Below are 25,832 nucleotides of genomic sequence, written 5' to 3'. Positions count from 1 at the left end.
ACTTAGCAGATTTGTATTATGAATACAAAACCCCTTATTCTATACTTAAGCTACTCAAAAGATAGCATAGTAACAGACGGTATTTGTACATTGTGGTATTGCTACTTTTACTGAAGTAATATATGAGTATTTTTTCCACCACTGCTGTAGCCAATATACTATACATTTCCAATACTGAATGTCCTATTTCTTAATGTCCTGTTATTTCCCATACCTTTGGTTGCTTTGAAGGCCAACATCAAAATATTGACGTTCGCCTACAAAGCAGCCAAAGGTAAATGTAAATGGTACATTTATATAGCACCTTTATCCAAGGCGCTTTACATAGATTGTGTCACCCATTCACACGCACATTCATACACCAATGACAGAGGAAACCATGCAAGGCACCAAGCTGCACATCGGGAGCAATTAGGGGTTCAGTGTCTTGCTCAAGGACACTTCGACACTAACTCTGGGAGAGCCCGGGTTTGAACTGGCCACTTTCCCATCCGGCCACTCTACCCTGGAGCCTCGGCCACCGCCACCATACCCAGTTCAGTTCAGTTCAGTCTTCAAAAGTCTGATCCAACCCTACAACCAAATAGGCTATTTTCTATAGGGCTTTCACTGAGTGATTACTAGTGATTTGTATTAGTTGACTAGTTGCCTAGTTTAACTACCTATTACTGTATGTAAAAAAAAAACTTTATATTTATTTAAAAAAATTATAATATTTGCACATTTAAAAACAGTGTACATTGGTGACTATAATCTAGCATTCTAGCTGATCTTGAGGCCTCAACTAGTCAACTAGTACCAACAAGGTCGACTAGTGGATTTACTAGTCGACTATTCAGCTAGTTGACTAGTAAATCCACTAGTCGAGTTGCTTAACTAGTCACTATTCACCAAAATGTGAGTGGTGGTAATTGTTCATCATTCTACAATGACATGACATCTTAAGCAATTTCAAGATGTCTGTTTCAGGTGGTGATGATGATAACTTACAATCATTTTGGATACCATCATTTTAACTGATGTCTAACTTAATCACGAAGATACATCAACATCAAATAGTTGACAAAACGTATTTCCTATACTGAAATAAATGACCTATCCCATACACCCCCCTGGTCGTTGACCTCTGACCTGAAGAAGGAGTAGGTGGGTCCGATGTTGTAGAGGGCGGGGCTCAGCTCCAGCTCGGGGTAGTGCTGCAGGTCACTCTTGATGGAGCCCAGGCCCATGGCGAACATCACGAAGATGACTGGCAGCACGATCTGGGAGACCAGGCCCTTCCAGTCCCGCCGCGAGTGGTGGAACCTCTTCACCAGTATGGCGCTCACCTGCTGCCAGACCAGCGCCATGCCTTTCACCGTGGACGAGCCGGTGAGGCCTGGAGGTCACACATACTGTGCATTAGCATTGGGTTGCTATAGGTAATGAAGTAAACCAGTGGATTTCAACCTTTTTTTCCCCAACCACTTTTTTATGAGATTTAGCCTCTCAGACCCAAAATAATATTTTGTTATCGTTGGATAAGATTTTGTCCACAATTCCGTGCTGTAGTGGTGCCGTTAGGAGAGACAACAGGCAAACGTTGATAAGAATAACAATTATTTTAAATTCTCTAATTGTGTAGACTTATGCAGATAAGTTTAACTTCAAGCCTCCATAAGGAGCTGAGTTTTTTGTTGTTGCAACTGGCTGACCTGCCAGTGAGGAGTCCCCACCGGGAGGACAAGGAGCCTTCATCCTACTCCTCCCACCCAACACTCCCTGCCAACAGGTGCTGCTAAGAATAAATCCAGTGACAAATATCAGCCTCCTCGCCCTGTCTTCACTCCCCCGAACACGGGCCAATTGTGCTCGTATAGGCGCTTGAGAAAGCTGGATGCACCGCGTTGGATTCGAACCCCCAGACTCTGCGGTGGTGGACAGGCAGTTTACCACTGCACCACGCAGGCGCCCTCTGTCTTGACCTCATTATAACCATTCAGTAGTACAGCTGCAGCTGGTTAATATACCTTTGTTGTTTTGAGATAATTAACCTAACTTTATTGTACATTGGAAACTGAATTAAATGTATTTATTATTGACTTTACTTCTAAGTATGACTGCTCCTGCCACCACCAAAACCCAGCTCTTTTATTGTGTTATCCAATCAATGAATGAATAAATAACAGGGACTGAATGGTCAAATTGTACGCACTGGTCTTGTCATTGAAGTAGTCAGTGCTCCCAGCGAGGTCCTCAGGCAGAGTCTCTGTGGATCCAAAATCAGAGATGGACTCTGATACAGACAGATGTTTGTCCTCGTCTTCAGGATTGTCTTGAGTCAGCTGGAGGAACACCTGCAGTGACAATGACACAGAGATATCACCAAAACATGGATGGAATGCCGTGATTGAACCACTACACTGTCTTAAGCCCTATATATTGACCATTGTCACTCAGACTCACCGGACTTACTTGTATGTACTCACTCGTGTTTGTTCAACGGACCGAAATAAACAATAACTATACAACAACGACGGAAAATATTGTCGCTGTTATACGCTGAATAGCGAAATAGCTCACAATGTATCACAATGTGATGCTTTGTGAGCTTGTAGTTTGGCTAAGATTTTAAGTAGGCCGTTAACTTTTCAGAACAAAAAAAATGCTTTTTCTCCCAGCATGCATCTAGCTCGACACATTAAGTCCGCTTGACCCGTGAGGTCACAGCACCAGATGCCAAAGAAAGTTTATGCAATAAAGTGAAAAGTCTGTATGTGTACCGTGTGCGTGCGGGCATGCTTGTGTGCAGGCATGCTTGTGTGTGTGTGTGTGTGTGTGTGTGTGTGTGTGTGTGTGTGTGTGTGTGTGTGTGTGTGTGTGTGTGCGTGCGTGTGCGTGTGCGAGCGTGGGTGTGCACCCACGCACGTACCTCCTCCAGGGTGGTGTCAGAGATGCCGTAGCAGCCCAGCTGCAGTGCGTCCAGGTTGGCGTCCAGGGCGGTCAGCAGAGAGCGGTACGAGGAGGCGTTGGAGGAGTTGAAGGGCGGCAGCGAGTACACCAGGTCGCCCACCTGGGCCTCCTTCAGCCGCGCCTCGGGCACGTGGGCCTGGACGAACTCCTTCAGCTCCGAGCCGTCCAACTGGGGCGAGTCTGGGCTCTGGGGCTGCGATGAGGCACGGAGGAGGAAAGTAGTACACTTTTAAACCCATTAAGACCTGGAATGCATCTGTGTCACCTTTTAACCACTTTTAACCATTATTTTAAACTTTAGCTGTGGAAAAATAGCAGATCTACAAGCTCACAGCACGGCACCGAGTGCCACGCTACGAGCTTGTAGATCTGCTAGTTTTGAAAAAAATCTAAAATGTGGTGCAAATCTTTGAATATATATTCTCTCACATGTTTTTATTTGGGGGGTTCATGGAACAACATATTTTGAGATGAGGGTCCGCAGCCAATTACATATAATCTTTGACATGATCCTTGACATGAAAAAGATGAAATAGATATTTGCTACTTAAGTACTCCATTAAGCCCATTAAGACCAATTCTACGAAATGCCTTCTGAACCTAGTGGTTCTCAAACGTTTCCGTGCCAAGGACACCCCAAAATGATATGCGTTTAGCCGTGGGCCCCCATCTAAAAAAAATGTTTAAAAGTTGCAGATGTACAGTACAAGCTTGCAGTGCGGCACAAAGTTACAAGCTGTGAGATTGTATATCTGCTATTTTTGATAATCACTGTTCTAAACCACTGTTCTAAATCCTAAGAGTTTTCTTGTTATATACATATGTATATAGCTCAAATGTAAAATGACACTATATATTTTCAAAATAGCCGATCTACAAGCTTTTACTTTACTTACGTTGGTGCCAAGTACTAAGTAGTACTTTTGCTCATGTAACATGTGAACAGACCTAAATTGACATACATAATAAACATTTATAATGAGTGTTATAATGCCTTATAAGCGGATTATAAAAGTGATGTTATGCATTATAGACCCAACCTTTAAGTAAAGTGTTACCAAGTCGTTTTTCTTCCACCACTGAGGAGCGGAGGTTGGAGTTTAATCTTGATTTGTTTTTCGTATTCGTTTTTTTGTGTTATTTTTTACATTCTTTCATGAATAACTTTAGAAATAGAAAGTTGTCCCTCAATATGAAAAGGAATAAAGAGATTGTTTGTTTGAGCTTCAGGTATACTGTCAGTGATAACAGCACTTTGACGAGACAATCTTTCCCGACATGAAGGGAAGCAATACATCTGCATAATTGTTTCTGTACTTTTGCATTCATCTGCTTGTCGAGTGGAATACTAGGGCCAGTTCCTGGACGTGGCCTGGTGGCATAAAAACAATATACTGAGGGGGGACATTTTCTTACTTTAGCCCTATATATTTTGACATAAAAGTAAGTAAGTAATTATGTATGTATAAAATAAAATATGGATGTCATGAGTTAAAGTGGTTAACAAGCAAGCTGGAAGGCCACACATAAATAGTGGAGTGCTGATCACGGTGCGAAAGCATAAACATTAAAAACGGGTCGCACGGTTCGAAGTCACGATGCAAAAGATTAATTTATCATATTATTCAGAAACCAACGTTTCGACCTGACAAAAGGTCTTCTTCAGGGATCGAGGGTTGAGGCATAAAGTGGTTAGCATACATTTTTAAGTCAATTATTAAAATGTTATATTACCATACGAAACAGATAGTATTTCAAAAGGAAATTGATGTGTGTAAATCAGTCTGACCAGAAGCAGGGAGAAATATATATATATATATATATATATATATATTCACACCGGCCATAATAAATAAATAAATAATGACCAGAGGCGGGCCATGGGCGGGTGATATCAAACGCAGAAGCAAATGGGAAATGGAACATTTGGTTCCTAACTATCAATGATGTAGCTGGGTGAGGGGGTCCTTAGAACTAGTGTTGATTTTGTCGACTGAAACTATGACGAAAAATGTTTGTCGACTACCTTTTTTCACTGAGGAAAACTAAATAAAAACTATGCTACGATGACTAAAACTAAGACTAAATATACTGACAATTTCTTCAACAAATAAAAACTAGACTAACTAAAATGTTAGGGAGGGATTAGTGGAGAAGAGATCCAGTGGAACTAAAAGACAAAGCATTTTATGTTTGGTTGCATACTGAAAATAGCAGATCTACAAGCTCACAATGCGTCGCAGCGCGATGCGTTGTGAGCTTGTGTATCGGTTATTTTCAGCATGGTAAAATCAACCATTATGACATCAAGGCCCTCCAAAATACATTTTCTAAATCTAAATCAACTAGATTTAGTCAACTAAAACTAGACTAACACTGAAACATTTCAGATGACTAAAATATAACTGAAATTCAATTAAGGTTTATTCAAAAGACTATGACTAAACAAAAATCTAAATTTGCCGTCAAAATCAACACTGATTACGCCTTCTCCGCTTTGAGAAAGCAGTGCCTTACCTTCTTGGTGAGGGTGAGATTGTAGCCCTGGCCCAGCTTGTCTTTGAGGTGCAAGGGGGTGCCGCAGACCTTGAGGCCTCCCCTCTCCAGGAAGGCGATGCGGTCACTCAGCACCTCGGCCTCATCCAGGTGGTGGGTGGACATGATGATGGTGCGCTCTGCAGGGGCCGAGACACGTCAGTCAACATCCTTTTCTTTTAACCCATTCAGGATGTTTTCCAGAAAACTTTTAGGATTTAGAAGCCATTTTGTAGAAACAGCCTCACGACACGCTGTCAGGCTGGATTACCAGCCTAGGTATGCCCGGACCGCTAGCCCGGCCCGGAGCGTCAGTCAACATTCTACAGATTCAAGGTTTAAAGTAGCATCCATTCAAATGAAAATCAACCGTTAATTACCAGTAGGTGACTACTGAATGTATACTGGAACCTACTGGCTGTGATTAGGAAACACAGAGACATCCGACGTGGTGTTGGTCGCGTTGTCTTAACCAGCCACGTAAATCCCCTAATTTCATATCAGCGTTAACCGGCCACCATGTAAGTCCCCAAACCTCACATCAGTCTTAACCGGCCACCATGTAAGTCCCCTAAGCCCTCATATCAGTCTTAACCGGCCAGGTAAGTCAGGTTCTCTTCTGTGTTTCCTAATTGCACCTCTGCCTCGTGCAGGTGGTGGGTGAATGTGATGATGGTGCGCTCTGCAAGGGGCAAGACAAGTCAGTCAACATTCTACAGATTCACGGTACAAGAGTCTCTATTGCTACAACCTACAACCCCCTTGTAATGAGTATATAATATTAACTCATTTGGTTCCCCACTCCCTTGGGGGTATTTTGTTGTCGCTGTATATATTTGCATATTATGTGAAATTTGCGTTTATTTATTAGGAGCCGTGAGCGCTATTAGTGCAGCGCTTAGGGAGCAGTTAAGTGATTTATAAGCGTCTTGCTCAGGGACACTTGGACTGGGGATGGGACGAGAACCGTCTGTTTCACAGGCGGCCTCCCTAGTCCTACACACTCAGCTAAGTATACAGAGAGTCAAATTACTCCTCAATTACTCCTGTGCGTGCGTGCGTGCGTGCATGCGTGCGTGCGTGCGTGCGTGCGTGCGTGCACAATTACAAATATAAAGGGTATTACAAAGCAGGATACGATGCATCATCTTTGAATGATAAATATGAATTTCAGGTATCACAGTAACACGTCAATATTGAAAAAAATATCATGCCCGGTTGAGGTGGATTTTCTGTTTAAATAGCGACGGAACAATTTTTGTCAAATAAATTATGATGTAGCAACTTCTCCTGCTGTCAACTTGTCCAATAGTAGTCATTTTTACCGACTGATTTATGGGCTTGGCAGAACTCCAACTGATGGAAAAGCACAAAATCACTCACACACCCACACAATATGAACATGAACGCACGCACATTACACAAACACACGCACGCACGCACGCACGCACATTACACAAACGCACGCACGCACGCACGCACGCACGCACGCACGCACGCACGCACGCACGCACGCACGCACGCACGCACGCACGCACGCACGCACGCACGCACGCACGCACGCACGCACGCACACACACCACACACACACACACACACACACACACACACACACACACACACACACACACACACACACACACACACACACACACACACACACACACACACACACACACACACACACACACACACACAACGCGTGCACAGAAAGTTCATTTTGCATCTCTATTCACCTAGCACCAAAACTCTCAGTAACACGTAATACACGGCCAATTAAACAGCAGACTTCTCACCGCCATTCACAGACATGCTGGTGATACTTAGCAGTCTGCCTGACACTACAGTTGTCGTGGGAGTTATCCACCTTTTCTTTTTCATATAGCTATAGCCTGTCGGTACCTGAGGACTGAACGGAGGAGGTGGGGGGAAAAAAATCTATTTCTGCTTAATTACTGTATATGTTGAAGTGAAAGCAGAGCCCCGATAAGGAGAAAGCTCCCCGGGGTCACAGTGCTCCACTCTCCTCTTTGCCTCTCAGGAAAGCAGAGACGTATTCAATGCGGGTCCATTAGAGTTAGAGCATCATGTGAGACTTATCCTATTTAATCAGGTTTTCAGAACAACGGGACGGAGGGACACACTTGCGTGCGTGCGTGCGTGCGTGCGTGCGTGCGTGTGTGCGTGCGTGCGCGTGCGAGCGTATGTGTGATTTGTATGTATTTGTGTGTATTTTGTGTGTGCGTGCGTGCGTGCATGTGTACACGCATGTGTAGCACGTACTGCGTGCGTGCTCAAAAGTGTGTCCGTTTGTGTGTGCATGTACGTTAGCGGTTGGTACGCTCGTAACTTACCTTTCTTGTACTGTATAATTACATCCCAGATAACTCACCTTTCTTGTGCTGTATAACTACATCCCAGATAACTCACCTTTCTTGTGCTGTATAACTACATCCCAGATAACTCACCTTTCTTGTGCTGTATAACCAGGTCCCAGATGCTGCGCCTGGAGCAGGGGTCAACTCCCGTGGTGGGCTCGTCCAGCACCACCAGACGGGAGCCCCCGATGAAGGCGATGGAGATGGACAGCTTCCTCTTCATGCCGCCGGACAGCGTGCCCACGCGCTTGTGTCTGTGGGCGTACATGCCAGTCTCCTGGAGGATTCTGGGAGGGGGTGGGTACAGTATTGCATGTGAAGTAGGAATGCAACAATAGATTATTTTCTTAGCGATTATTCTATCGATCGCGACCTGTTCTGAGCTTGTAGATCAGCTATTTTCACTATATGTTTGAAATATGGCGTAATAGCCGATCCAACTTGGGAACAGGAAGAGTGCATAAATATTGCTGCTTGGTGACAGTAGTTAATTAATTCACTAATTCCCTTTTTTTGTGTGTTATTTCTTCAAAAAAATCAAATACTCAAAAAGTACAGATATACAAAATAACACTTAAGCACAGTACTCAAGTAAATGTACCTCGTTACTGTCCACCACTGCCTGGTATATGACCCATTTTTTGCCGTAGTTTAAACTCCATAATTACTGACAAAGGGAGTGGTTCCATAAGAACGTTTCGTAATGTCTCTAACAAAACAGGTTGTGCCATGTGTCACCATAATAAACCAGGCCAAATGCCAAAGCAAACACTGTGCATAGCCTAACGCCAAACCAATTCCAGGCTTAGGCTGTAAGAAAGTCGTCTAGGCTTGTGAAAACAAGTATGTGATCTGCGGCATTTTTTTGGATTAAGAAATCGATGGATTCGAGCGAACAACACTCACTTGCAGACTTGCTCGTCCAGTTCCCTGCGCGACCAGTGGGGCGCTTTGATCTGGCCGTAGAGCATCAGGTGTTCCTTGGCAGTCATGTGGTCAAAGTGCACGTCGTACTGCATGCACACGCCCAGCTCCTTGCGCACCTCGTCCAGGTTGGCCTGCATGTCTCTGCCGTACACCTCGATGGTCCCCGAGGTCGGAGCGAACAGGCCCGTCAGGAGGGACCTGCATGAGGGCCAGGTTATGCATTATTATACAATTAGTACAGTGCGTACATTCCATTATTTTCTTTTATGAAAAACAAAAGGGGAAAAAAGTTAAAACAGACAAAAATAAAACCCTCAATCCCTCCAACCCATATACTGCTGCAGTGACACTGCATAAAATAAAGTAGAATGGAAATCAATTGAAATGATGATGATAGAGATAGACAGTCAACCATATCAGTGGTATACTATCCATTAGGTGCTTCTAAATTATATAAAACGGACGAGGGGCAGCCAAACCTTATCAAATTGTCTCAAAAGAAGTAGGCCTTTTTTGTTATTTATATTGTTTTTGTTATCTGTGCTTAAATTATTATTTTTGTATCATATGTCTGTATGTATGTTTGTTTTTGTATGTCTGTACTAAATTATTAATGTTATTTTTTATATTGTTTTGATGATGACGATAACTGGGGGGAGGGATGGGGTGAGGGAGAAAAAAAATGGTATGTTCAAACTGTACTAAATTGTTGAAACCTATTACCAATAAACATATATTAAAAAAAAAAAAAAAAGTAGGCCTACCTTATTCTCTCAAGGTGAAGTGTACTATGCAAGTGCAGCTGTGAACTTTGTGTTACATTTTCTTTTCGTAACATTACAGAACAAGGAGGTACTGTGAGCAGGAGGAGGGTGTACAGGTGCAGTTGCGCATATCGACAAGCTCCTCAAGCGGTATTACAGATGTCATGTGGCAAATGATTAGTTGGGCTGGTTAATTTGATAAAGACCCGACAGATCAATTCGTCACGCTGTACATTTGCCGTGTCGTCGGATTTGGTTAATATCTTATTGACAGCAGCTGCTTATTCACGTAATTACAATGCAGAGAGAGTACAGTTACAGAATACACGATGTATACAAAATATCAAACAAAAATTCAGTAGCATAGGAAATGTTAGCCTCTGCCAGCCCAGCCCAGCAGGGTAGGGGGTGTTTCCATGAGGGGAAGAACAACACTTACGTATGCCAATAACAAATTCAATATGGCTTTCCCCAGCTAACCTGCTCACCATTCCACTGTTTTTATTGATTTGATCCCGTAGTCTTAAGATGTTTGCAGACTGCTGCGTATTAGGACTGGAATAACTTTCTTTGGGCACTTATAAAAGTGCTATATACATTTGAGATACCGGTATTATTATTATTATTAGTATATCGTTGCTGTCGGGTGGAAATCTCATGTCTAAAACTGTTACTTTTCTGAATTAAAAAGAAATAAGCTCATTTTTGCTACTTTTGTGTGACGCTGTCGCTGTAGGGCATTATTTTGCATAAGAAAAAACAAGTTAAAATAAGGAGATAAGAGGTTTCTGCCCAAAATTAATAAATAATTATAACTAATAGTAATCTAGATTAATTAATCAGAGAATGGAAGTATTTATGGAAAAATAAGTTAAAAGAAAAGAAAAGAAAATCACCCCCCCCCCCCAGAAACAAAAAGGGTGTGTGTGTGTGTGTGTGTGTGTGTGTGTGTGTGTGTGTGTGTGTGTGTGTGTTTCCATACATGGTGGTGGTCTTGCCGGCTCCGTTGTGGCCCAGCAGTGAGGTGACCTGACCCTCGTAGAAGGACACGTTGAGGTTCTTGATGGCCACTCGATCACCGTACATCTTGGTCAGGCCATGGAGCACCACGCCCACTGGGAGCCCAGAGGTATCCTCGTCCTCTTGGGAGGAGAACGTGTTCTTGCCTGAGAGAGAGAGAGAGAGATTTTCAATTTAGCAGACGCTCTAAACTCACTCACTACCGACATCGCCTTTTGACGCCTTTTTGCGTATGTACCTCGTTGCCAATGACGCCTTATCATGCCTTTTTGAATATCAATTGATTCCGGTGCTCAGCTGCGTCCAGTTTCCCCATGTAACGCTCCCATTTCGATCCCGTGAAAAGATCCAGTACAAACCGTAAATGAAAATTCCACAGGCTTATGCTTGCTATGGGACAGCGCAATTTAGAACGTAAATATCTCACTTTTTAGACCAAAAACAAACTTGGTTTGCGTCTGATCTAAACGATAGTATGTTTTGGGTGGATTAAATGACAATCGCAGACCTGACTCCGGCCAACACAGCTTTCAAGTTAAGAGTACCGCTCATTGACAATGAATGCATGGCAAAGAGAAACCTCCACCAGATGGCGCCATGGTACTGGATGAGTTAATCCAGAATGATTTACAGTAAGCAAGCAAGAGCAACACATGGTAATACATCAAACACATAGAAATAGTCATCAAGGATCATAAGTAAGCTAATAACCTAACATCCATATAACAGTAGAATATCTGTACACTGAAACTATAAGGATACACTAGAGAATGCTACATTATATCATATGTGTAGTGGAGTACGGTGGGTGGGTTGGATACTTTTCCACTGCCAGAGCCTTTTCTACAATATCTACATTATAATGCTGTCTAAATTACATAATTGTAGCCTTCGCATGCGCCTGCAAGGTCGTCGAGGCTGGGCAAGTGCTACGGCATGTGAGAGAGAGAGACGGGGGGGGGGGGGGGGGGGGGGGGCTGTAGAGATGTGAACAGAGAGAGATGATAGAGTGAGAGAGACAGAAACGAGACGCAGCAGAAACCGAAAACAACAAAAAACAGAGGCAGGGACTAGATCAAACAGAGTTAGAAGTTCAGACAGACAGAGAGACCGACGGGGAGAGAGAGAGAGAGAGAGAGAGAGAGAGAGAGAGAGAGAGAGAGAGAGAGAGAGAGAGAGAGAGAGAAAAGCAATAGAGGAAAAAGGGTAAGAGAGCTAGAAACACTGACAGGAGCCAGAGAAGCTGACAGGCAGAGAGTGCAAGAGGAGAGGAACTCATTCATTATACTTCAAACACAAACAAACGCTTGCTTGCACGCACACACACACACACACACACACACACACACACACACACACACACACACACACACACACACACATACAGTACATACACACGCACGCATGCATGCACGTACGCAGTCGCACACACACAACAGAGGGGAAAGGGACCATTCTTAAGCTCCATTCACAGCACCTGCACTGAAGAACGATTAAGTTATGACAGTGGATCAAATCATCCACTGCGCAGTTCAGCCAGTGTCAGAGCCCACTGAAAGATGGGATATACTTATGAATAGTCAGAAACCTGGCGATGTGCGCAGCCAAACTATGCAGACTTTTGGGTAATGCGCTCAGTATGCAGTTTATGTTTTGGACAGTGATTTAATCATATTGGCATCAATGTGCGGTGTGATATTGTGTGTTTGACCATCCGGTCATTTACGACGTGGAATCTATATGTGAACTAATAACATCCAAAGCGCCCTCCCGCTAATAAAACGCACTGTGTGTGGACACGGGCCCTAAATTAAAGTCCTTTTTAAAGTTTGCAGCGTCTGTATGTTCTGTCGTTGGCACTATGCCTGTGTCTATATATATGTGTGTGTGTGTGTGTGTGTGTGTGTGTGTGTGTGTGTGTGTGTGTGTGTGTGTGTGTGTGTGTGTGTGTGTGTGTGTGTGTGTGTGTGTGTGTGTGTGTGTGTGTGTGTGTGCGCGTGTGTGTGTGTGTGTGTGTGTGTGTGTGTGTGTGTGTGTGTGTGTGTGTGTGTGTGTGTGTGTGTGTGTGTGTGTGTGCGTGCGTGCAGGGCCGGACTTACCGTTGGGCTAAGGTGGGCTGCAGCATTGCAACATTGTGAAATATTTTACTGTAAAACTGCATTAGTGCGCTACTAGTGGCTGCATTAATTTATCGACTAGTCTGTCTGTCTGACTGCCTGCTTTTATTTTTAAACGCACCGTGCAGCCCAGACGGGCCCTGAAAATGTTTTATAGACATATTTATAGTTATTGTGATCATTATCGTGCTTGGTGTGAACCAAGCACGGTAACACATTGCGAGACACCGGCGACACACCAAGTAGGAATCAGCATAGTCAGCAGTTCCGGCGTACCTTTCCCCTTGTCGTCATCGTCGAACACGGCCAGGTTGTTCTTCATGATGTTGGTGAAGAGCATTCCTCTGGCCGCTGGGCTGGACCCCGTCGAACAGCACAGCTCTCTCCAGAAGGAAGCCTTGAATGGGAAGTACCACGGGGCTGCAATGCCATACTTTCCTGATCAAATGAAAGCAAAAGAAGGCACGCACACACAAACAATTTGTTTTTAGTCTATATAATCATTATTACACTTTCAGAGTTAACACTTGAGGAAATGTTGACCATCTACCAGTTCTATATTTTTTATTGATATATGATTGCATGATCGCCAATTGTCACTAATTTTTAAAAAGGGTTGAAAGTCTAGATTTGACCATACAGTATAGGCAGACATATAGACAGTATATATATATATATATATATATATATATATATATATATTTATATACTGAGGACCTAGCTGTCGGCACCATATCTGTTTGGTGGCAACTGTGTTTCAGAGACCTTGGGGGTGTTCCAGGGTGTCCTCAAAGGACCTTAGAGGTCTGTAACGTCGAGAGTGGACCGAGCAGTAGCATATAAAACAGGGGGTCCTTGAACTTAAAAGTACTAGTTGTAGACAGTGTACCTGGGAAGACCATGCGGATGTACGACCCGATGATGAAATAGAGGAGCGAATCGATGAGCATCAGCCAGAGGAGCCAGCCGAACGAGGCCGTGTCTCCAGACATGGGCGAGATGTACAAGTTACTCCACTGAATGCCTAAATACATGAGCCAGAAAAGGAGGTTTTCCATCATTTGTTAATGTCCCAACCGTCTGTCAGTCGTCTAGTTTGGTATGGTGGTGGTGTGTGTGCGTCTGTATGTGTGTGTGTGACTGCGTGTGTGACTGCGTGCGTGTGTGCGTGCGTGCGTGTGTGACTGCGTGCGTGCGTGCGTCTATCCATCTGTGTATGTGTATGTTCGTCCATGTGTGTCTGTGTGTATCCTTATGTGTAGGTGAAGGTGAGCGTGAACATGCATGCATGTGCGCGGGTGGTAGAGCGAGGGCGTTGTGTTGTGTGTTGTTTGATGGCGGCCAGATGGCAGCATGTGGTACGTACCCTCTCCCTGGGACTCATAGCGGGAGACGTATTGACTGGCATAGCTGAAACAGGTGGGGGCGAACAAACCCTGTGGGGGAACAACATGCACACATTACAGCAGACCACGGCAAGAGAAACCACACGCACACATTACAGCAGACCCCCGTCAAGACAAAAACAATCCACCCACTTTGAATGTTATCAACCGATAATCACCAGTATGTTCTTATCTGGACCATGCAGTGCAGGCAATTTGGACATTTCCACATACTGCCTAGTGCCTACCACGAGTAGGTGACTAGGAAATGCGGAAGCAAAAACATTGTGAAGCTGAATTGCATTGCCGTTTGCCGGTTAAGACTGATATGAGGAGACTTACGTGGCCAGTTAAGACTGATATGAGGGCTGATGACGGAGATTAAATCATGTGACAACACAAATGTTATTATCCAAGATGCAACACAAGGTCTCACCAGGGCACTCTTCGCTGAGAAGCTGAGCTTGGACTCCAGCGCCATCATGACAATGAAGGGGAAGAAGCACAGCACGTACACCAGGCTGCCGCTCAGGCCGGCGATGTAGGTCTTGTCGAAGAAGGAGCTGACCAGGTAGCTGATGGCCACGATGGTCAGGCCGTAGTCGCAGAAGTACAGGAAGAGGACCAGGCCGTCGCTGTTGGGCAGGATGCGGCCGTACTTCAGCACCAGCGTCAGGATGAAGATGGTGAACACCAGGTAGGCGGCGCATTCCAGGAACCAGGCGAAGAAGTGGCTGAGCGGGTTGACGCCCATCATCTTCATGTACTGTTGTTGTTGTTGGGGAGATTGGAGAAGGGAGAGGGAAGACATTTAGCGACAGTGGTTCTCAAACATTTTCATGTCAAGGACCCCCAAATTGAAGTGTAAGGGTCCCGTGGGTCCCTTCATATATAGTAAATTAGTGGAGTAAAAGTACAATATTAAAGTAAAAGTACAAAATAGGAAGCATGAGGTCAGTCCGTTGCTCTACCCAGGTTGGCAAAAATAATAATAAAAAAGTACAATAATTGTATTTTAAATGTAGTGTGTAGTGAAAGTGATAAGCTACCAGAACATAAGCACATACAGTACTTTAGTTAAACACAAAACTCAAGTAAATTTACATTTACAGCGGCTGCGGATTGCAACATAGTTTTGACAGAGAGGATTGGAGCAGAGGAATGTCTATATCTGCCTGACAGATTACATTGTGAGCAAGGATTTCCTTTTTAAATGATTATGTAGTTGATTAAATCAAATCAATTCTCAGATGTTTGTGTATGCAAATTACATCCTGCGCATAATTCTGCATTTATTCAAATTCTGAACTCTTGACTGGGGACTGCCTAGTGAGTCTGGGAGATAGGTGGGGTTACAGTATAATCCTGATACTGAAAATAAAGGTTGTTATGTATATGGACAATGGTCAATCTGTTGGTGTCATAATTAAACGTAATGTTGATATGGCACACTGACTATCAGGAAACACCATGGTGTATTTTCATAACAGCTATGAACAGGTCACGTGGAGTCACCGTTGATATTATATGAAACAATCTTTCTTTTATTGACTGCAATTACTTCAGGTCAATGTCTAAACTGGAGCATCAAAATGTTGTGTGCAGCACAGTATTCAGAATTTCCAAAAGTTTGTTGTCTTAAAACAAACCATTGTGAGCGCACGAGAACACACCCAGTATCTGGAGTAACATTCATACCTGACATGCTAGGTTTCAGCTCTTATCAGATTGTACTAATAGTCAGAAGGTGAAAACATGTCGTGCGGTTAGTTCTCTCTTGTTCACTCAAATGTCTATACGAGTCATCTAGAACACTGTTTCCCAAACACTGGGTCGGGACCCATTTGTGGGTCGCGGACACATTTGTATGGGTCCATATATGTTTTGTTTCGAGCATAAAAAAAACAGTCACATAAAAAGCAGCATTTTTCATTAATTAAAAACTAAAATAAATGATTCAAAAGTAATTTCTGAAGAATTAGAAAACATACAGTATGTTTAAGAAGTAGTCAAAATAGCTTTGCGCCACGTTGTGAGCTTGTAGATCTGCTATTTTCACTAGTTTGGGTCACGGGCAAACGTCTAATTACTCTTTTTATTTGGGTCACAGGCTAAAATGTTTGGGAACCAGTGATCTAGAAATACTCATGAGTCTCACCTCGTGCAGTCTCAGCTCTCTCTCGTGGACGAGCTTCTTGACGAAGTCGGCCACAAACAGCACCCAGGCAATCATCAACATCAGGGGGAACACAAAGGAGATGGCCTCCAAGTACCTGAGGAGAAGATAATTAATAATTATAATTATAATTAATAATGTAACCACACACCCACACAACCTGGACAACCCAGCCCCCCCATCCTCCAAAATGCACCCCCAAATTGAAGTGCATTTGAAACAATGTTGTGCCAAGAACCCCTGTCCCCCATTAAGAGAGTTTTCCGAATGTTCGAGATTGTCTAAAATGTCAGATAAAATGACGCTCACAATGCGTTGTATCACAATGCATAGTGAGCTTCTAGTGAGTGTTTAAAACGGTTCCTAATTTTGCTGGGGAGCCCATGGAACCCCATCAATGACCCCTGGTCATGTCCCGAATCCCATCAAATTTAGTCCTCTTCTTCTTCTTAGCCTAATCACAACTCAGAGTGTTGATCCATCGGAGCTGAGTGCACAGTGTTTATTATAACACAGAGTCATATTTCACCACGATGGCATCGGGATATTGTGCTGTTGAGTAATAAATCAGGACTGCACAGTGGCGAGGATCACCATATCTCACACATGGATGGGGAGGCAGCCAGCCGCCTCTGCTGCCATGACATATCAACGCTGTCTTAAGGAGCTCTCTGGGGCACGCAAAGCCACAGCCATTATGTTGAGGCGTGATTTATTAGAAACAATGTACTGTATTGATACACTGTGTAAAGTTTATGCCTAAACAATGTGCATTGGATGTACAAACAATGTATGTATTGGATGTACTGTACACAGGGGAGGTGGGGTACATTCTGCAAGGATTAGGTAAGCCAGGGTTCTTGAGGACACGTGTACTCTACTCTGCGTACGTATAGCTGTGCCTGTGAATGAATATTAAACCACTTCTCAACCATTCCCATGAATGAATTGTTAATCAACTCAACAGATGAATAATGAGAGTGCATGGATTATTTCAGAATAGTACCTGTACCCTTGGGGAGTACATTCATGTGTGAGAGAGCATGTGCATTTGTGAATATTTCCCCTTGTGTGTGTGTGTGTGTGTGTGTGTGTGTGTGTGTGTGTGTGTGTGTGTGTGTGTGTGTGTGTGTGTGTGTGTGTGTGTGTGTGTGTGTGTGTGTGTGTGTGCGTGTGCGTGCGTGCATGGGTGTGCACGCACTCGCCTGTATGCCTTATGCTGTGTGAAGGCTTGTGGCTATGCTTGTGTGTGTGTTTGCCGTGTCTACGGGCCAACTCACTCGTCTCGGATGAAACAGGGATAGGGGAAGGGCTGCAGCTGGACGGCGGGCTCCGTGACCTTCTGTCCTGCGTGGGACTCGATGATAGCCCGCTCGATGCTCTCCTGCAGGTAGATGAAGCCGCGGTTGTAGCGCAGCGTCATCGCGGCCGAGATGTGGTTGTCCCTCACAAAGTACGGGTTGCGGACCCTGTCGGTACGCATGAGGTTGTCCATGTGCATGCGGATGGTGTAGCTGACTCTAGGGGGCAGGGTGGAGGTGGAGGAGGAGTTGGAGGAGGATTTAGCGCCATTCTCGGATGAGCCCTCGTCTTCGGGAAGCTTGAAGATGACACCTGAAAAACAGTTATGGAAATAACTGGAAGGGCCACTGTCGATCACGGCATGTTAAACTCCTCATATCTGCTCACACCAAGAGGCTGCCCATGTTTTCAGCTTCAGAATCTACTCACTTCCATAAAGGTCCCGGTTTTTGGCCAATTCTTGAGCAACGGTGTTGAGTTCCTCAGCGGAGTTGAAGCCACGGTAGCGGTCAAACTTAATGCAAGAGGAGATGTTGACCATCAGGCTGGACAAGGTGGTGATCTGCTTCAGAATGTCTTGGTTCTTCTCAAGCATGACCGTCATGTTTGCTGGAACCAAAAACAACAACATCAGCAACAACATTGGATCAAACCACACTGAAATACTGGTAATAACACAAATATTTTGGATTTTATTAGTATTTTTTGTGAATCCAAATTAACACTGTAGTGTTAGTGTAGAATATGGTGTATTATTTTATCACCAACAGTAAATGCTAAAAATTCCATACTCTATATAAACATATATATAGACATGGCATAAGGGGTAATTTAATTAAATATGATGATAAATGGATCTTATAAATAATATATTAATGTGATGTGCATAACTGGGGGTGTTGAGGGCGCATTCAAGCTTTTAAGGGAGAAACACATTGAGACAGCTTGAAACGATTCCTGTAAAACCTTTTGAGGAAGGCTCATTTCTTTTGATATTCAGGATATGTTACAGGCAAAGGGAGAGCACAGGATGAGAGAGTGAGCCCCGGCTACGTGCAGTTCTGAAAACCTGGGCCTTCAAAAGATCGCACACACTCACAGTACTTGCTGAGCGTGTCCTTCATGCTGCCGACATTGATGTTCGTCTGCATCTGAATGAAATTCTCCACAAAGGAATTACCGAGGGAATTCTAGCGGGGAGAGAAGATGAGGTGAGATGGGGGAACGGGGAGGGGTTGGAGAAAGAGACATCGTACAATATTCAAGATTGGGCCACCGAAAAAAGGAGAAAAAACACTTGGCGCACACCACTGCAGAGTTTATCTCTGTCCTTTCACAAAGGACAGCAGCATGAATGGACGGAGATACAAAGCCGGACAATGAGGTAGACGGGCTTAAACCGCTGAGTCATGGTACCTGCAGCATTGGCAACATGTCAGTGAGGAGCTTGGCTGACTTGGAGATGTAGTTGGAGGAGTCGATCCAGTCTTCAGAGTACAACTTGAGGTTGGCGAACTCCTGCAGTGTACTGTTGGACTGGAGAGAGAAAACGGTCATGGGTCAGGAAAGGAAACCAGGTGGCTGCAAGTTTTGTGCATAGTCAAAACCTCAAGGCATTATAGCGAGGATAGCCGATCTACAAGCTCACGGTACGATGCGCCGTCAGCTTGTAGGTTGGTTATTTTAGCAATTTTTAAACATTTGTGATAAGAAATTTAAATGTTGTAAAATGTAAATGAAATGAAATTATTAATTCATATTTCAATGACATGCCCAAACTAGGGACACCATGTTGAAAGTAATTATTCTATGTGTGTGGCTGTGCAGCGTGCGCTGCATGCCCTGCCATTACATTGGCAACTAAAAACACACGGTGAAGCAGCTTTCTGCTTCTACGGGCCAACGGCGTGGAACAAACTCCCACTATACCTTCGACAGGCATCCTCTGTAGACATATTTAAAGCACAGCTCAAGACCTACTTGTACACTCTTGCTTTTAGTTGAGCTTGCCTTATTCACTGCTATTATTTTAATGTTGTTTTATGCCTTTGCTTTTCTTTTTTCCCCCTCTATTGCTCTGTAAAGCACTTTGAGCTGAATTTTATGTCATGAAAGGTGCTATACAATTACAAATACAGTTGTATTATTATTACTACTATTAGCTGTCCTGTACCTTCTCCATGATGGCCCTGGTGAGGGGCGTGTCTGGGCTGTATAGGATGTGGCCCATGAGCATGGGCTTGAGGAAGGCCCAGGCGATGGCGCCTCCGGTGGTGTTGACCATGTCCAGGTAGAGGCTCATACAGAACGGAGCTGCAGACAAATGAAGAGCATTAGACCAGTGGTGTTGACCATGTCCAGGTAGAGGCTCATACAGAACGGAGCTGCAGACAAATGAAGAGCATTAGACCAGTGGTTTGGTGTTGACCATGTCCAGGTAGAGGCTCATACAGAACGGAGCTGCAGACAAATGAAGAGCATTAGACCAGTGGTTTGGTGTTGACCATGTCCAGGTAGAGGCTCATACAGAACGAAGCTGCAGACAAATGAAGAGCATTAGACCAGGGTTTTTCATGACCCTTTTCATGTCAAGGCCCAATATTTATTCGCCATTTGAGCCACGGACCACCATTTGATGAGATATTTTGTTGTCATTGAATAAGATATCCTACATTCCATACTGCATTGATGTGGTATAGGCTACCATAGGAGAGATAAACGTACATGAAAGCATAAAACAAGAGTTAAGATCTATAAGGGTCGATTTGGTTACCAGCACTTCATCATTTGATTTAGCTGGGGACAACCAGGAACCACTTCAAGGACCACTGATGGTCCCCGGACCACTGGTTGAAAACCACTGCATTAGACCATCAGACATGTTGACATTAAAGCTATACAATCTGGGATTTATTTGAATGTCAACTCAATACAATATAACTGGATGTCTCCCTTCTCTTCAATTTTGCAACATTTTTGAGTAGTTAAAATGGCCAGTCTACAAGCTCACAACGTGTCAATGTAGATTGGCTAGTTGAACTATTCAAAAATGATTTTCAAAATAGTAAAAAAAAAAGGCAAGTGGTGACGAAAATGGAGCCCATTATCTCTGAACTTTGACCATTCACATACCTCAGTAGGTCAGTTCACTTTTACTTTTCAAACCATGTGAGAAGGTCGTATTATATCACTGGTAAACACATGGTAACATTTTAGTGCACCAGATTAGGGAAATCTCACTTCACAACCCCCTCAAATTCGATCATGTGACGAACAAAACACACTCATGACTAATTCCGAGAATACTACCCCTTTGCGCCATAATTTACGACCACGGACCATGGTCTAGCTAAATTAGATTTGGACATGCGGTATACCGCAGGCATTTGAACCATACACTTTAGACCATGTGCGAGCTTGCACCATACCTGTACATAAGTCAAAATAGCGCCCGTCCCTTAGTGTTCACAAAAAGTACTACAAATATAATATAGAAACAGTTTCAACCATACAGTAAGCAGGGACAGTAGGTAACAATGACACAAGAGTACAAAGTCCACATCCATCTTCTTTGCCCTCTGCATGTTTCACTGTATCAAGACAGCAGCAGGTATCTCAGCATTAGGAATAAATATACCTTAAAGACAAATAGCATCTGACACAAAAGTCAGTGTCTGCAACACTGCACTCTGCAGCCAAATAACTGCCTATGATAGATAGCAGAGAGTACAGTAGATAGCGGTTAAGACATCTCATTCTGAAACGTGAAAGTGCCGTAGTTGGTCAAAGCTTTATTTTCAACCGGCACCTCCTGAGCCTAACCTACTGCTGCAACTCCCTATGTCAAAAAGACAAGAATAAGAGTCTACAAGCCCTGCTTATTGTCCATAGAGGTCGCGCTGATTTTTTAACCGACTGACATTTCCACCCATGGTAAAAAAAATAGTAAAATGCACCTTTAAAAAAAAAAAACACACCTGTGTGAAGAGGGGCGCTCTTATCATCGTACATCATCATGACGGAAAAAATTCAATTTCCTCAGACACTATGACGACCTTTGCTGCGTGCCACTCCCCACCTTTCTCTTTCCCCCTTTCCTGTCACTATCAATATAGACTGAAAAAGACAAAAAAAAAATCTTAAAAATGAATGTGAGTGCTTCATCATTCTTTTCATGTTTGACTTTTTGGAGGCATGCTTTGAATGAAGAGGTGCTTGCATGCCTACTTTGATCCTGAAATATGCCAGTTAGATTATGAGGTAACTTGTGTGCAAAGTTGACAATTTCAAATCCAGGCAGTAGTTTTTGAGGTTGTTTGGAACCAAAGTATTCGACCGATCACCATCCTTAGAGCCCTGCCACTAGCGGGGCTAAAAATACAAAGGTGTGTGCTGTGCTGTTAGATGACAGGATGGTGCATCGACCACATAACCCCCAACGTCCTTAGTTCAATTCCGTCTGGAGACCTGTGTTTGATGGCCTTCTCCCTCCCAGAACTGAGGTCGATTCTAAAAACCTTCAAATTCTTATTCAAAAATTAAAAGAAATGTATACATGTATAACAACAACTAATGAGACACAGAGGTAGGTCCCGGACTGGAAGGTATAGACCGATTCCGTACCGGTTTCATGGTCGCAGCCTACGTATTTCCTGTAGGCGGACTCGACGTAGCTGCGGGGGTAAAACCCTCACCAGGCGCACATCTTCCACTACAGTGAACGGCAGAGTGACTGATGTTAGTTTGCCTCAAACTTTACTCCTTTACCTGCTTTTTTACTAACACTAACATTACAAAGATGCCCAGAACATCGAGATGAACCTGTGTAGTTTATGGCTGCTCCAACAGTAGTGGCAACATAACAAATAAAATAAAACGGAATGTCTAATATCCACCGCGATGGCTGAGACCAGAGCCATTGAGTAATGGTTGAGACAAAGCAGCGAAGAATCCTGCAAGATACATAATTTCAGTCTTACCCAATACCCAATCTTTCTGTTTTATGAACACAAGGCTGCTGTATTTTATACCTCATACTAAGCATTTAAAGTATGAGGTATAAAGTACAGCAGCCTTGTGTTAATAAAACAGAAATATTTGGTATTGGGTAAGACTGGCGTTATGTATCTTTCACTGCTTTGTCTCAACCATTACTCAATGGCTCTGGTCTCAGCCATCGCGGTGGATATTAGACATTCCGTTTTATTTTATTTGTTATGTTGCCACTACTGTTGGAGCAGCCATAAACTACACAGGTTCATCTCGATGTTCTGGGCATCTTTGTAATGTTAGTGTTAGTAAAAAAGCAGGTAAAGGAGTAAAGTTTGAGGCAAACTAACATCAGTCACTCTGCCGTTCACTGTAGTGGAAGAGGTGCGTCTGGTGAGGGTTTTACCCCCGCAGCTACGTCGAGTCCGCCTACAGGAAATACGTAGGCTGCGACCATGAAACCGGTACGGAATCGGTCTATATAGAGGGTATGCGCATGCATAAAGTGAGTGGCAAGTCAAGTGGCAAATCGAGTGGCAAATGTTTAACATTATTTTTGGCGATCAGATAGGACTTTTCTGTTTGGATGGATGGGCTGTCAAGGCCAGAAAGTAGTTTTTTTGCCACTCAGTAGGCGTTATATAATTCCGGGTATGATGATGATATCACGTGCATACCCTCTATAACAACCCTCTGTAACAAAAACATCTCCTCGAGGTTGCATAGAGGTAACGTACAAGCATCATGTGGGATCTTGAACTGCTTGATCATCTCCTCTCTGGCCTTGCTCTGCGGTAAGGAGGGGTCCGTCTCCGACATGATGGTCAGCTTGGAGATGCCAAAGACAGCCAGGATGCCCTTACTGCACAAGGCTTTGGACAGCGTGGTGAAGGTGGCCGTGCGAGTCGTGGGTCCTGCACTTCTCGCCATCTGGGGGTTCATGCAAAGAAGAACACAGGTGAAAACAAAAGAAGGTCCATTTCAATTAGAGATCACGTCATGTTCATGCTCAGCGCTAATAAACCGTTGCTGTGTGAAACTGTAGTACAAATACCTAAAAATCATACTTTAGTACAGTGCTTAAGTAAATATACTTAGCTACTCCAATTAGTGCAAAATTCTGCAGCCAGATTGCTGAGCAACTCCAGAAGGCGTGACCACATTACTCCTGTCCTGACTGGCGATCCGTGTGGTAACGCATATCAAACAGGGTGGTCGGGGGTGCTTGAAATTAAGAATTGAGAATCACTTCACTCACTCTGCTGAACTCCTTGTTGGCCACCAGGTTGAGATCTCCAAGAGAGGAGAGGTAGCCCTCCAGACGGCCGATGGCAGGCTCTAGCTTGCTGAGCAAGTCGGTGAGGAACGAGGCCATTTGCAGCATGACTCCCACTAAGCTCTGCATGTCCTGAGACAACACCATCTGGGGACAGATCAACACCATGCACATTAGCCAGGGTTCAATTAAAACATGAACATTTTCTTAAACCACTTAAGCCCCGACATTATACTGACTGACAATACTGATAATAACTGACGTTACCAAAATGATGCTGCTCATTTTGTCCATCTCTTTTTATTTTCTTTACTTTCCCATTTCCCAATCAAGAGCTAGAAATCAGTCGCTTTAAAAATCATCCGCCTGTTTGTTGTGGGTGACCGCTGACCAAAAAAAAGGCAGTTCATGGCAGTGTGCTGTAGAAAGGTACCGTGCCCAGCTGGTTCCACCGGTCCTATTGTTACTATTGACAGTCTTTCCTGACATTTTCATACGCTTCAATTGTTTTTCTTTACTTTGAACCTTGCTTAACGATGGTACTCAATCAATACGGAAATAAATGAATAAAATAAAACAAGCAGACACACAATGCAGAAAGCTACATAATAAATGCCACAGAACAAGGCAAACATACAGGGACTTGAGACAAAACGAAAGCAGTGCAAAAAAATGCCTAAAGCAGCAAAAGTGAACCGGAATATTAAACGAACAATGGCTGTAAACATTTGTGCTGCTCTGTGGCTAATAGTGCCTGGTAACATCCTGTACCGCATTCAGCAATGAAATATTACACCTTAATTCTGCATTTATGGTGCTCAGCACTTATTTTTCTGCTATTGGGTCATGTCTTATAGGTGTCATGAAAGCTAGCCGGGTTGTGTGAGCACTCAGTCAGTGCAAAGCCACAGCGAGAGGTGTATGGAGGTATTGTTTGTTGGGTTTTTTTAAACTCTATACTACTCTTGAACTACACTGATATTCTTCCAATGAAGTGACTGCCTCTGATAAACTGCATCCTTTTTATTTCCTTCTGACAAAACAATACTTTCGATATCTAAATCAGCGGTTCTCCAAAACAAATGTAATGCTCGAGACCCAGTTAAAAAGGTTGTTTTACACACCTACATCAAAGGACAGATGCGTAGGAGCAGGCAGTCAATGCATGAGACATTCATCAGAGACACCTGATGAAGGTCAGTGTGACCGAAACGTTGTATTTGCATTAAATACAGGGGGCAAATTTGTGACGCTCAGTTAGGCTACATCAGAGCCTGGACCACTAGGCCAAGGGTTCTGGCCACATTAAACCATTAAAGTCATAGCACGCCATAATATATATGTATAGCATAGTAGTAAATAATATAGTTTATATGTATAGTGTATGTATAGTTTAATTATATAGATATTCCACTGTTACTTCCTTAGCTTACGCATGTTTCATGATAAATGCTTTTATGTGATGTATTCCCATGCTTTTTGTTCTTGCTTAATGTAAGTCGCTCTGGATTAAGAGCGTCTGCTAAATGCCTAAATTGTTAATTGTAAACCTTTTTTTTCTGTAAGTGAAGACAGTGTGCAAGATCTCTGGGAGCCAAACTTACACTTAATTATGAATAAACCACTTATATTAAGCCATTTACATTATTTTTATAGTTTTAGAAAAAGAAACGTATGTTATAACGTTATTTAAAAAAAAATCTTGAGACCCTAAAAAAGCAGTATCCGTAACCCAAAAAGCGTCTGGATGAGGCTATTAAGTTTGGGGTTAACACTGATCCAAAGAAACTAAAGCCATTTAAGCCTTACTCTGTAGAGGAGCTTCTCTATGTTGAGGTGTCGGGCCAGCAGCACCGAGAACGTGTACCACTGGTGGATGGACAGTGAGCAGAAGTCCTGGAACACCATCTGCTCCGTCTGGCTCATGTTCAGGAACGATAAGTCATTGCAGTGGCGCAGGTTGACCAGCCAGGAGAGGATCTGATGAGTCAGGGGGGCAGGGAAAGAAAAC

General features: G+C 43.5%; 1 protein-coding gene across 1 annotated transcript in view; it reads right to left on the bottom strand.

Moving 5' to 3' along the window:
* abca12 (ATP-binding cassette, sub-family A (ABC1), member 12) overlaps positions 1-25,832 on the bottom strand; it is a 58,697-nt gene that overhangs the window by 31,755 nt on the left and 1,110 nt on the right. The window contains exons 2-21 of the mRNA XM_083777155.1: positions 25,631-25,801; positions 23,804-23,968; positions 23,283-23,475; positions 19,730-19,869; positions 18,973-19,092; positions 18,656-18,746; positions 17,986-18,165; positions 17,535-17,868; positions 16,237-16,351; positions 14,515-14,844; positions 14,060-14,129; positions 13,583-13,717; positions 12,970-13,131; positions 10,539-10,722; positions 8,772-8,990; positions 7,956-8,152; positions 5,470-5,627; positions 2,912-3,145; positions 2,195-2,336; positions 1,132-1,378 (exon numbers count right to left, since the gene is read on the bottom strand). Of these exons, the coding sequence (XP_083633281.1) occupies positions 1,132-1,378; positions 2,195-2,336; positions 2,912-3,145; positions 5,470-5,627; positions 7,956-8,152; positions 8,772-8,990; positions 10,539-10,722; positions 12,970-13,131; positions 13,583-13,717; positions 14,060-14,129; positions 14,515-14,844; positions 16,237-16,351; positions 17,535-17,868; positions 17,986-18,165; positions 18,656-18,746; positions 18,973-19,092; positions 19,730-19,869; positions 23,283-23,475; positions 23,804-23,968; positions 25,631-25,801 (3,587 nt within the window). The remainder of the gene's footprint in view (positions 1-1,131; positions 1,379-2,194; positions 2,337-2,911; positions 3,146-5,469; positions 5,628-7,955; positions 8,153-8,771; positions 8,991-10,538; positions 10,723-12,969; positions 13,132-13,582; positions 13,718-14,059; positions 14,130-14,514; positions 14,845-16,236; positions 16,352-17,534; positions 17,869-17,985; positions 18,166-18,655; positions 18,747-18,972; positions 19,093-19,729; positions 19,870-23,282; positions 23,476-23,803; positions 23,969-25,630; positions 25,802-25,832) is intronic.

The sequence above is a fragment of the Protomyctophum parallelum genome (genome assembly GCF_964188405.1).
Source record: "Protomyctophum parallelum genome assembly, chromosome: 11".
Lineage (NCBI taxonomy): Eukaryota > Metazoa > Chordata > Actinopteri > Myctophiformes > Myctophidae > Protomyctophum > Protomyctophum parallelum.
This window is presented reverse-complemented; position numbering and strand designations above follow the sequence as displayed.